Raw genomic sequence first — 13,685 nt, 5'->3', positions numbered from 1 at the left:
ATTCATAGTATTCTATCTGTGGCCAATTAAAATTGCTCTCTAAGTGTCCATGAAGGTGAAATGATTTTGGACTAGAGCTGGTCAGAAAAATGTTTCCCATGAGCAATTTTGAATAAAAGATCTTTGTTCACAAGTTTTTGGGCTGGAAGAATTTTGGTTTTTCCACAGAAAGCTTTGAACTAATTCAAAAGACAAATGTGAATTTTGAAATGAAGACCTTTTTTGTTTCATTTTGATTTCAAATGGCTTTCGTTTTGGCATCAATGTAAAAAAAAATACATTTTAAATCAGAACAAGATGAAAATGTTTTCTTGGAACTGGTATTGCAACATAAAAAGCCATTTAGTTTTGGATTTTTGAAACCTACGGCCAAAATGTCACTTTAAGCTGATTTCACATTGTTTTGGATGACTTATATTGAAATGAAACAAAAGTTGTCCTTTCATTTCAAAATGTCAATTTGAATGAAGAAAACAAACAACCCCACTCCTCCTTGATTTTCCTGAAGGGAATGCCAAAACAATTTTTTTCATTGGAATCGACGTTTTTGACAACCTTATTTTTTCAGCAGAAACTACTGTACAAAATATTTCAATCAACTCTATTTAGGACACTCCCTGCTGCAAAGCCTCTGCTGCTGAATGCTATACGCTACCTGTTGAGCTCTGTACTGCAGCGCTTACAGTTAAGTATATGATATGATTGATAATTCATTCAAACTGCTCTGTTCAGAAGTATTTTAACAGACTTTACAGACTATTTAGATAAGAGTCACTTCACCCACTAGTGAAATGAAACAAATCTTCACCACACAGCAATGTTCTAGGTCAGGAATCAATGAATTATTTCTCACACTAAAGCTGCAGGGGAGAGAGATAGGCAAATGATAATTCTGTGAATAGGCATTTGGCCAGGACATGAACTCACAGCCATACTCCTAAAAGTGTTACAAGATTTTTAATGACCACAAGTGATCAGATGTTCGTTTCCATTTCTTCTCTAAAGAACGCCTCCATTTCTCCCTGGTTTCATGCTGGGATATTACCTCTGATTGATACCAGAGGGAGCATCGCTTTCAGTTCCCACCTGGATTTTTCTTGGGAGGTCTCCCATGTATCACACTAACAAGTCTTGATCCGGCTGAACTCTTAAAATCAGGCATCATCATACTCTGAAGTGGTGCTATGGGAGAGTTAATGGGCAAGTGTCAGCATTACAGGAAAACTTTCTTGCCCCAGAGCATTCAGGAACAGCAATCTAAATTATGTAAAGGGTGCATCAAGCAAGTTTGCACATATAAATAAATATTTAATTTCAAGGATTTCAAGTTTGATTTCCATTCTCCTGCCCCGTCCCCCCCACCTTGGCCTGCATTATTTAGAAGGTGGTTATCCAAGTACTTCAGGTGATCATAACTTTTTGATTCATTGGGGAAATAGCAGATAGGGTCTTGCTTATGCTCTCGATGTCCTTTTAGCTTGTAACCAAACGCAAAGGTGTTTAAAAGAACAGTGCCTGGTGTAGTCATTCAGTTTGTGTGGCCCTATCTCTGGGCTCTCTGTAATTCTGCAGCTTTGGAGTATCATGTCTTTCATGGGGGGGTGGGGGGAAACACGGAAAACTTTCTCTGCTCTGCAGTACATCTGAACCCACCAAGCAAAGCAGAGCGAGCCAGCAAACTGCCTACTGGGATTCTAGGTCTGAGGTCAGGTCAGAGGAAAGTGTGCCACTGCAATACATGTAAGCAAAACATTTGTTCAGAACATGTTTGTGTCTGGAAGGAGCAGGGCTGATAGCACAGGCCAGACACAGCTCTGTCAATGCATCTCACGTGTTTGGCCTTGCAGCTAAAACCTGCTAGGCAGCTATCCTCCTCCTGAGTAGAGAGTGAGAATTATGTCAAATAAGCCACTGATTTTGTGCTATAGAAGAGTGACCATCATTTCTGTTGTTGACTAATCACAAAACTGCACCTAAACAACGAGGAGTCCAGTGGCACCTTAAAGACGAACTGATTTATTTGGACTTATGCCCAAACTTGTTTGTTAGCCTTTAAGGTGCTACCGGACTCCTCGCTGTTTTTATGGATACAGAAGAACACAGCTACCCCTCTAAAATCGCACCTAGGTCTCCAAAGGTGAAATGTCAGTACAGCAAGTGCAGCCTTCCCAGTTACTGAGCCCTCCTTAGTTCATGGCAATGAATCTCGGTCAGTGAGACTGTTACTGGAATACTTTGTCCCGCTCATACAGCTGAAGAAGCAGCTTTGTTCTAGTTGAAGCCGAGCAAATGTTTCACAGCAAATAATGTACTTAAGGACTCATTTGTTTCTTACAGAATATCCATGAGCAGATTGGAAGATCCTTGTAGTATTTGGAATTATTCAGCCACTTCTTCATTCTATGTGAAGAATTCATGGTGAGTATTCAGATTTCTATATTTGATATTTTAGCTGCATTGTTTAGTTGATGAGCCACATGGTATTGTTTTTGCTCCCTGACTGGATGAATGAGCAAACACATCTGGTGCAAATACTTGCACGTTCAAATTAAAATGTGGTGCCTATAGATGTATGTTTGAGTAAAACTTAATTGCTTGAACATTTACTGGAAGTGAATACAAAAGGTACATAGATATGGCTAAAATTAATTCATTTGTAAGTCTTACAAATATTTTACAGCACCGATCATGAATATCCCCAGTCAAGTGTACCGAGGAACTGAAGTCTCTCACTTCAGACATTCCCCCCGCCCCCCTAGCCATCATATTCCTTAATGTGTCCATCTCTGCCCACCTCATTGCTGCCTCTTCCTAGCTGCTCAACCTCCCGATCAGTCCCCCACGATAGACCCAACCACCTTCCATCACTCTAATCTTTCTGAAAAGTGACCCAAGCTGGCTTTCCTTCCCACCCTGGACCACTCCAAATCCATGCTATTTCCCTTCCCAGGGCCATATGCAGGGATGGGCCCATTCACTGGGAAGATGAGGGGCTTGTATTCAACTTTTCCTGGTAATGTCCTCTACCTCATTCAGGCTGGATACCCCACCTCTCCAAATATTGGCCTGCTTGCAGCTGCACTACGTAGCTCTTCTGTTCACTTGCTGATCCAGTCTCCGATCACAAAGGACAAGGCAGCTGAGTTAAACCTATGGAGTTACAGCAACCAGTGATCCATCCCGCCTCTGTGATCAGCACATGCAGAAGAACTCAAAGCTTGCCTACAAGTTATCGGCATGAACATGGCTGGCGGGTTCCCAAAAGCCCTGGAGGAAAGAGGATTATAGCAAATCCATGGCAATGGCACAAAGAATACCTTATCCCCACGTAGTAGCAGCAGCAGATGATGGTACTCTTCTAGGCATTCCTCCTCTGTAGGGAAAGAGTGTTGAAGGAGAGGGTCCTGAAGAAGAGAGACATTGATGAACTGAGAGGTGTACACAGAAGAAAAAATAGTTCTGAGGTTTCTGCCTTCCTGACTCCAGAACACCTTTAGCGTTGTTTTATGGCTATAACCCTATCAGTCTTCATTTACCCCTTCCTATTACCCCATATGCAGCACATCAAGCACAGAGGTAGATTATCCAACCCCCAATTTACTGTGGCAGAAAAAGAAGAGACAGCAGCGTCGTCAGTTTTAACTTTTTGGAGGTGGTCAAATACTTTGAAAGCCATATAAGTACCTGGATAATAGGTCCCTGCACCAGGGACCATGCCTTTCTACTTATGCTGTAAAGTACCTAGCTAAATTCTGGGCACTGTAAAATTAATAAATAATCCATCTCAGATAGTTTTGATTGTTTTGTTATACCTCAACTCAATAGATATGCTCCCTTCACTGTCCATATATAATTTAACATGAATAAAAATAAATAGTATATTTCATGGATTATTGATATCATAATGGATTTTTATGCTGCACTTAATGCATCAGCATATTTTTATGTGCTACAATAAATGTAACTTCTCCTTATCAGCTATTAAAAATAGCTTCCTCAATGCACCCTTCTCATTGATGTCCTACTACTTCAGCAGTAATTCCAGCAGCTTGGTAAGAACCTCAGTCAAATGGTTAGGCCTTTGGTGAATATCCCATCCAACTAGTTAGTCTCTGTGAATGGATGGAGACATGCTGGTTTCATTCCAAGTCGTACCTTTATTAAACGGCAAGCAAATCACACATGGTTGTGTTGGTCCAGTCCCCGGTAATGGTGGCTAACCAGTCCCACAAACTATGGCTAACCAAGGTCCTTGAAAATGCAATGTTTGCTCAGAAGGAAGATGGTCCTGGCCTCTAGTGTCTGACACTTTTTTCCTCACAAGCTAAGGACATCTCCTCTCAAGGGAAGGGCAGTGTTGCCAAGACTCCTCAGATGGAAGAAGTCCACCTGGAGTGAGATTACAGAATCCTGATTTAGGTGAGAGAATACAAGAAAGTTTGCCATCAGCTTGATCCTCAGATATTTTTTCATTTTGAAAAAAGCCTGAATCCCAGACTCAAGGTAAAGGAAGTCAGACACTACACTACAGCCTAAGTTGATCTAATTTACATTGCTCAGGGGTGTGAAAAAGCCCCTGCCCGCACATAATGCAAGTTTTGTGCTGACCACACTGGTGCTATGTCATTAGGAGCCCCTCTCCTGCCAACACAGCTTACACATCTCACCAAGATAGAGTAATTTATGATGACTAGAGAGCACTCTCCAGTTGGCATAGCACGTCTTCACCAGATGTGCTACAATGGTGCAGCTGCATCAATATAACAGTGTAGTTAGACTTTCCCTTTAAAAAGAGTGGAAAATATGATTGTGTCTTAACCAAGAGGCACGTTTGAGTTTTTGTATATACATCCTGCCCAGAAAATATGCTGAATAAACGGCTGTCATAGGATCCTTTTTCTTTTATAAAAGAAAAATCTCTATAATTCCAAATTTGACAAGAACAGTATCTATGCTATGCGCTAGAAATACTACTAGTCTTTCTTACACTGAAGAAAGTAAAGGCGAGAAACAAAGAAAAATATAATTTCATACTATTAAACTCCAAAATCCCTAGTACATTTCTCATAGCTCAATCAGATGAGGACCAGGCTCCAGAATTGAGTCATCTAGTAGTTTTGTGTAACATGAAAGAGTATAGAAAGTGTGAAGGGGGAAAAAAATTCATAGCCATGGCTATGTAGCCCAGGAATAATCTCCCAACAATGCACATATAACAGCCATACTGGCTCAGACCAAGGGTCCATCCAGCCCAGTATCCTGTCTTCCAACAGTGGCCAATGCAAGGTGCCCCTCAGCGAATGAACAGAACATGTAATCATCAAGTGATCCAACACCTGTTTCCCATTCCCAGATTCTGACAAACAGAGGCTAGGGACACCATCCCTGCCTAATAGCCATTGATGGACCTATCCTCCATGAATTTATCTAATTCTTTTTTGGAAACAGGATAACTGGACGTATACAGCTGTTTACACTTGGAGTATATGGAGGAGCAGGACTCCATCCATACACTCAAATTTTGCAACAAAGGTTATTCCTGTTGTTTTTGTTCAACTGGTGAGATTTAAACAAACTGTGGGGCTGATCTTTGTATCTCAAAACTTCAACTTTGTGTTCCCGTTTCTCAAATTTATCATGAACCAGATTAGAATCTCTTCTTTCATCATACATATTCGACACAAAGCTCTACTTACGAGACTCATGGCAATCCGCTTCCATCATCCTCACTAGCAGCGGCTTCCTATCTACTGAACTGTGGCAAGAAGAGAGTCATGCTCTATGGCAAATTCCACAGCCTCTTGGAGTGTCTTTGGCCTTCTTTCGCTGACCTTGATCTGCAAGTCCAAGTCCAACTGAGCATCTATTGGTCCATTGCCAGTTTATCCTGGAAGGCCTTAGTGGTAACTGGGTACTCAAGGAACACAAATCTCCACAGGTCCTTTGACAGTTCACATGGAGCTTATTCTTTCCCTCTCTTTCTAGGCCTGAGCTATGCCCTGGCCAGCTCAGATTGAGGGCTAGCTCCATACTACAGAATGAGAGTGTGTACTAGGTTTGGATAACTCAGTCACTTTTCTGAGGGTAACTTCTGCAGCAGTGTCAGAGCTGAGCCATCCAACCTGGCTGCTAAGGGTTCTGTTCCTCTTCCCAGCCATTCATTTGAGCTATAATGTTGAGCTGAGCCAAATGAGCCTCCGAGGGACTTTTTCCCTCAAGGCTTTTGCATTATTTGAGGTGGGACTGCCTGATCCCTCTCTTCTGGGCCTCTGGGGGTTACAAATAGGGTAGAAAATGGTTGTAAATGTCCAGTCCTACCCAAGTCTTCTGATTGGCCCAATTCTGCATCCAGGTGGCTGCCTTCCACTATGGTCTGGGACCCTTTGGTTTCCTTCTGCGGCTGAATTTTTAGCTTCCTAAATCCTTTCTGCACCTCATGTCAGTTAGCAAGGTCCAGATTGGCCAAAGCCTATTTGGTCTCCCTATTTTGATGAAAAACTTCTGGTCTGTGGCAATCAGATTGCTGGTCGCTTGATCAATCCATTTTACCATTCCAGCCTCTGAATGTTACAGCTGGGTTTCCCAATCTATCTGGGCCCTTTGTAGTTGCTGCTCCAACAAGGCTCTCATCACAGCCTGCAAGTCATCTCTGAGCCTTTTCTGGGAAACTTCCAGCTTTTGTTTTAGATCTTGTTTGAAGTCATGTTTAAATTCCTTTTTTTTTTTTTTTGAAGTATCCACCTCCTGTTTTAGATCTCCCTTTGATTTCTGCAAGTATGGCCATCATTTACGCCATCTTGGGTCAGCAGAAATACCAGCTCATAATTTCTCTCCTTGGAAACAGGATCTCCCCATTGACATGAATGGCTAGCCAATGTTTGGGGCCCTGGGTATGTTCCATTTGGAAGTAGAAATTGATGGAGTCTGATATATTCCTTGATTTACCCTTGGTTATTTACAAGAAATGCATAAAGTTCTAAGTGTCCAGATGCAGGAGGAACCAAAAACAAAAGGAGAAGTTTCTTAACTTACGCTCCAAAGCTTCTTTCAGCCAGAATCCCTGACTTTGAACCTCTCTCTAGGCTTTCCTATAGCCATTCCCTGTTTATAGGCTGCTGCTTGGCCTTCTTGCTCTCGTCTGAGTCTTTTATTAGTTTGTTGTCTGCCTCTTTCCCAGCTTGATTTTTTTTCCCCACCCACCTAGTCCAAGGAATACCTAGTGGAGCCCTCCGCCTACATGGTACTCATTTTGGGGCAGATGCTATAAGGCTTTGTTTTAGGCATGGCCCCTTAACTATCTCTTACAGGTATATTAAGTGAAGTGTGCATTCACACCTCACTTCCAATATAGTTTAACACAACCCCTAACAAGGTTCAACCCAGCTCATGACCATACTAGTAAAAATCCCATACACCCAAATAAATGAATAAAGTGCTAGGAGCTTTGACAGTGAATATGACAGGAGTACACAAAATAACAAATGGTCTGGGGATAGTAGATGGGGGATTTCTGTTCACCCTGCCTCATCACACAAGAAAAAGAGGACAATCAGTTAAAATGGATTATGTGCCTGGTGTGATGAGTGTTTGTAATATACAAGCTTCAGTGCTGTATTACTGAGCACCTAGGTTCAGGAGGAGCCTAATCTCTCCTGTGTTGTCTATTAACAGCCTCTCTTGTCTTTTATGCCCATAAGCACCTTTGAAATGTAGAGAAAGGGCATTGTCCACATGAAGCCAACGCTGTCAGAAAATATTTCCCAAAACATTCAATTCCATGATCAAAATGGGGTAATGCCAACTTTAATTAAACTAGCCGGTTGAATTACACCATTTGTGACATTAATACATTTCCCTTTCTTTTGTTTGCTGTGCATATTAAATTGCTACCACATGTATGCCATATTTCACAAATCTCATACAGGACTCTTGTCACTTTAAATTACCATGCAGTTAGGAGAAACACTACTTTTTATGTTTTTTGATTGTTTGTTTTGAGTATCCTCCCTCATTGTCTCCCTTCCCCTTTCCACATAATGCAACCTTCTTCAATGTCCCAGGGGCTCTCTCTGCAGTGGCTGATAAGCATATGAGTCAAAGAAACATGCTCCTAGTCACAGGCAACTGTAGTAGTTCCCAATGGCAGTAAGGCAAGGTGCAAGATAAAAGCCTAGATTGAAAGACAGCAGCTAGACAGGGTCTTTTATGAGGAGGTATTTTAGGAGGTGGTTCAGGGATGTAGCAGGTGGTCTTCTCATATCATTTCTTCATGCCCCATGGAAGGACTGGGGATGTCTTCAAGCTGTGGCAGCAGGTCCTGGTTTGGGTGGTTTTCCAGGGGCCAGTCCCTTTATGTATTATCTCCTTAAGTCTCTCTTCCTGTGGGATGGGCAGGAGTGTAGCAGCACACCTTCCCTTTTAGGTCTTCCTGGGAAGGCTTTCAAAAATCTGGTGTTTAAACCACTGATGATTTGAATCACCAGAAACAGGAAGCCAGGAATGGGATAAGAGGAAAGTTCCTCTGATGGATCAGTAACTGGTTAAAAGATAGGAATAAATAGTCAGTTTTCACAGTGGTGAAAAGTAAATAGCCCCCCCTTTCCCCCCCGGATCTGTACTGGCACTTGTGCTATTCAACACATTCATAAATAACTTAGAAAAGGGGGTGAAAAGTGAGGTGGCAAAATTTGCAGATACAAAATTACTCAAAATATTTAAATTACAGCTGAATGTGAGGGATTACAAAGGGATCTCACAAAACTGGGTGACAAAATGGCAGATGAAATTCAATGTTGATAAGTGCAAAGTAATGCACATTGGAAAAATTACTAACTATACAAAATGAGGGGTCTAAATTAGCTGTTACCAATCAAGAAAGAGATCTTGGAATCATCGTGGATAGTTCTTTGAAAACATCTGCCCAGTATATGGAAGCACTCAAAAAAAGCTAACAATGTTAGGAACCGTTAAGAAAAGAAGAGAGATAATAAAACAGAAAATATCATAATGGCACTATATAAATCCACAGAACACCCACACTTTGAATACTGTGTGCAGTTCAGGTTGCCCCATCTCAAAAAAGCTGTATTAAAATTGGGAAAAGTACAGAGAAGGGCAATACAAATGATTAGGGGGATGGAACAGCTTCCATACAAGGATAGATTACAAATACTGGGACTGTTCAACATAAAAAACAGATGACGAAGGGGGGAGAGAGGTCTATAAAATCATGAATGGTGTGGAGAAAATTAATTTGTGTTATCTAATTCTATACATAACACAAAAACTAGGGTCACCTGATGAAATTAATAGACAGCAGGTTTTAAATAAACAAAAGGAAGTACCTCGCACAATGCACAGTCAACTCATGGCCAGGGGATTTTGTGAAGGCCAAAAGTATAAATGGGTTCAAAAGAGAATTAGAGAAGTTCATGGCAGATAGGCATGTTAATTGCTATTAGCCAAGATGATCAGGGATGCAACCCCATGCTCCAGGTATCCTTAAACCTCCAACCGCCAGAAGCTGGGACTGGATGGTGGGATAGAGCACTTAAAATTGCCCTGTTCTGTTCATTTCCTCTGAAGCACCTGGCATTGGCCACTGTCAGAAGATTGGATCCTGGGCTATATGGACCATTGGTCTGACCTGGCATGACCATTCTTAGGTTGTTATAGTCTCAAAGCACCAGCTAAGCCGAATCAACACAATAACATCCAAGATTGTAAAACTCAGGGGCTGAGGCAGAAAACAAGCAGGAAGTTAGGAGGAAGGAAGACACTAGGAAATATCAGCCATGGTGTAGCTGGAAAAAACTGCAAGCTTTCTAAAGCTTCAGTTTTACTTTTTCTTCTTTTTCATTTGTTTGAGCTAGTGCTGTTTGGGAGACAGGAAGCAAATCCACACACTAGACACCGTTTGTAAGAATCTCGCTCAATACACTTGCAGGAGGAAAATAATCAGGGACCTGGCTAGTTACTCACAGTTCCCAGAAAGAGCTACATTGGCCCAGTTCCTGTGGCCACACATGTTGCCTTTATTAGTCATTATATGGCCAGCAAATCACACATAACAGAGCTGGTTTTGCTCCCATATTGTGAGGTTATCTGGTCCTATTTAGCAAGGTTCTTTGGAATCCCAGATGTCCCACCAGGTCCTTGTGATAGAGGAGGAGGATAAACTCTGTTCCCAAATGTAGTTCTGCTCTTTCGTGTCTGTCTCCTATCTCTATAGCTAAATACCCCTCATTTCAAATATGGGGAAGGAGTAGAATTACAGGCCCTACTCACCTTATATGAAGTCTCTTTCTTCTAGGGAACCTATTGTAATCTTCACTGGAGATAGGCCCAAGCCAACATCCAGATTTCACAACAGCTTGGGGGAGGTGGGGATTTTAATTCTTGTTTGAACTCTTACAGTTCTCGAATCGAAGTAGAGTTAGGCTCTGGATGGGAGGCCTCCAAGGAACAGCTTGATAAGGCAGGCAGAGACATTAGCTTGTGACATTGCACCGTTTAGAGAAGTATTGAATCAATATCCTGTGTGATGTGAGGGGGCCCTGTGCTTGTTGGCAGTACCATTTTTTGAGTGAGACATAAAAGAGAGCCCCTGGCCATTTGTCATTAAAATTCCTATGGCACTTTTTCACAAGAGAAGGGTTATTAACCCAGTGTCCTGGCCTACATACATTCCATTTTGGATCATTACTATTCTAGGTTTGTTCAGCCATAGTAAGAGCTCTAGGTGCTATGAGCCTCTTAAACTATTTTTTCAAAAGTGAAGGGTTTTCTAAAATGAGTTCATATTTTAATGGACCTTGTAAAACAGGTTGAGAAGTTCGCCCTAGGTACCTTACCTTCCTGCCATCCTGACACCTGCCAGAAAAGGGCAGTGAACATTGCTGACCTCACCCTGATTCCATCCTTACAAGTGAAGGTGTGGGTATCCCGCAATCCACATATCTCTTGACTCTCCCCAAGCCTCAGTTTCCCCCTTTCTTACCATGTCTTGTCGGGGAGGGGCAGAGTCCTTGATGATCCACCATCCTCTCCCACACTGCCTTTTGGGGCAGAAGGCTGCTTCCTCCTCCATTATATTATCTTTAGCAAGAGGGCTCACTTTAGGGAGCAGATGGCCTGTCCACCTGACACTACCATCTGGCAGAGGTGGGAAGGGAAATATTCCTCGCCCTGGTGCATTGTGTCTTCAACATTTATGTGGCAATATGTACCACAGTGCACTAAGCTAAGTGGAAACCTCACTCAGGCTGAATGACAATCCCACTTGTCCTGGTCTTTCCTAGGCTGTGTGGAAACCCTGCTCTGGTTTTTATCTGGTGGATTGGGTCAGTGGGACTTCTTGCTAGTTTCCAAAGAGAGAAGATAGAGGAGGAGCAGTCTGCTGCTGCAAGAAAATACATAGAGGACAGGAGTTGGCCATCACCTGAAAAATCTTAGTGGTAAGAGAACAGGGCCATGGTGGTTGATGAGGGTGTCTGGCTGGAGCCAGGTCCAAATGTGGAGGTTGCCAGGATTGTCTCTCTTCTGCAACTGGGAATAAAGAAGGGGAGGATAGTGGACAAGGAAGTGCTAACAATGTGTGTGTTTCTCTCTCCTCCCTGTGAAGCCAAGAGGTTCTTCTTTTTCCTTCCAATTGGATGATAGAGGAAAGGCTGTGAGGGCTTGTGTACTTTTTCTTTAAATCTGAAGTCAGGCATGGGAGGGGCAGGGGAGGATTCTAAACAGAAACAGAGAGAACAAGAGACCCGGAAAACACCTTTATTCACATAAAATTACAATATATGCAGAAAAAGACATGAATCAAATAAAGTAAAACATATCGGAAGTGAACATTAAACATGGATCACTAAAGCACGATCACCACCAAGTTCACTCAAAATATTATTAACATATCACAGCAACCAAAAAGTGTCCAAGTTACAAGCCAATTTATAGAAAGGGTAATCAGGCTGCAGCTGAGCCACAATCAATGTGCACAACAGTTCTAGCACATCACACCACTTTACACTGGCCATTCTGTTCTGGTGAGATTTCAAAATGACTAGGTTTGCCTGACCCAACAAAAACTTAGCCAGGCAGGAAACCAGGCCAATACAAGCAGCATTGTATCTCATGCTGAGAACAAACAGGGGCTTGGAGAAAACCAGTCAAAACCACTGAAAAGCTGCTGCAAAAAAAACAATGCTATGAAGCTATGCAGGACCTTCCACTGCAAGTCACTGGAGCACTTCAGAAGAGGAGGTTTGTACAACATCCTCCAAGCCAGGGACACAGAGTCACCCAGAGACAGAGGCAATCATCCAGGCTGTACTAGGGAGATAAAAGAGGGTGGCATAATGCTGCACCGTGACACACATGCCATAGAGCTACTTCTTGGTCATAGGTGTAAAAGTAACATTCACCAAACCCTTCGAGGACAACAATTTGCCTGGTTGTACAAGGAGCTCCTGCACAAAAGGGGAGTGAGTCAGCTAGTGAGGGAAACACCATTCTGTCCCAGAAGAACAATCCCTGCAAAAACTCTCTGCAAATACAGATCTTCCCAGAGCCATAAACTGGAAAATGCCTGATCCAGTCACGTACTTTGCAGAAATTGCCAGGCATTAGACGTACTGTTGTAGACTGGAAGCAAATCTAGACTCGGTAATCAACGAGGTGCCAACAAAAATAGGCGGGAGTCAACGCTCATCCCTCCAGGACTAGGAAGGAGAGAGAAAGCAAGGGACGTCCTGGTCAGCAGGGAGTCAGAATATAGCAACCGCCAAACAGACTGGTGGTGACAGGGGGCCACCTTGCTGAATAAATCAGTGAGCTTTGGCCCTCTTCATCTAATGGCAGGAACAGCAAAAGCAAGGTGCAACCAGAGGTAACTATTTAAAAAACAAAACAAAAAAACCCACCTGGTTAATATGTGTCTGAATCTAGTCCATAAGGCCCAGAGGAGGGTTCAGAAATACTAGCTGCTGCCACAACATTGAGGCCACAATTTGGCAATCAAGTTATTGGCAATCAAAATCCATTCCCAAAAAGAGAGTCCAGGAAGGAGCCAGTGCCATTTCCACAGCAGCCTTGCATCTTTTCCTCAGCCCCCTTCCAGTTCCTTAACGTATATTATTCAGATCCAAAAGAGACCCCCCAACACCTTAATCCCAGTGGTGCCCCATTAAATTGTTGGGGCAACAAAGGGGGACCACTACACTGCCAAGAGCTCAATAAGATCAAATTGCTCTTAGCTCAGCTTATGGAGGCAGTTAAACAAGTGCAAAGTACCTGCACCTCACTATCAGATGTGATAAAAACTGAGATATCAGCATAGGCCTACAGATGTGGGAAAGCATCCATCCCCTCTGGCACAGAAAGGCCAGTCAGATGGCTTCTAAGGAGGTGCAGGAATGGCTCCAACCTAAGAGCATGCTCCAATCTAAGAGCATACACCATCCAGGCAGAGGACACCTCTGATGAATGCCCCTGTGAACTGGGAAGCAGCAGCTAACATCCCCATCAAGCTTTAGGACATTAAAAATGTTTTTATGGTATGATAAAAAATATATGAAGAGAACACTGGCCCAATCCCAAAAGCTTCTATCATTTTAAAAACATGACTATGGTTAATGCTATCAAAAGATTTCTCCTGGTCTATTGAAACAAGCTCCACATATAGATTGCAA

General features: G+C 42.6%; 1 protein-coding gene across 1 annotated transcript in view; it reads left to right on the top strand.

Annotated features, from left to right (window-relative positions):
- Positions 1–2,341: 2,341 nt before the first annotated feature.
- Positions 2,342–13,685, top strand: part of GREM2 (gremlin 2, DAN family BMP antagonist) — a 74,280-nt gene continuing 62,936 nt past the window's right edge. The window contains exon 1 of the mRNA XM_073335260.1: positions 2,342–2,418. Coding sequence (XP_073191361.1) covers positions 2,345–2,418 — 74 coding nt within the window. The 5' untranslated portion in view covers positions 2,342–2,344. The remainder of the gene's footprint in view (positions 2,419–13,685) is intronic.

Source organism: Lepidochelys kempii, chromosome 3 (assembly GCF_965140265.1).
Source record: "Lepidochelys kempii isolate rLepKem1 chromosome 3, rLepKem1.hap2, whole genome shotgun sequence".
Classification (NCBI taxonomy): Eukaryota; Metazoa; Chordata; order Testudines; family Cheloniidae; genus Lepidochelys; species Lepidochelys kempii.
The sequence above is the reverse complement of the archived record's forward strand: the minus strand, read 5'-3'. Positions and strand labels throughout refer to the sequence as shown.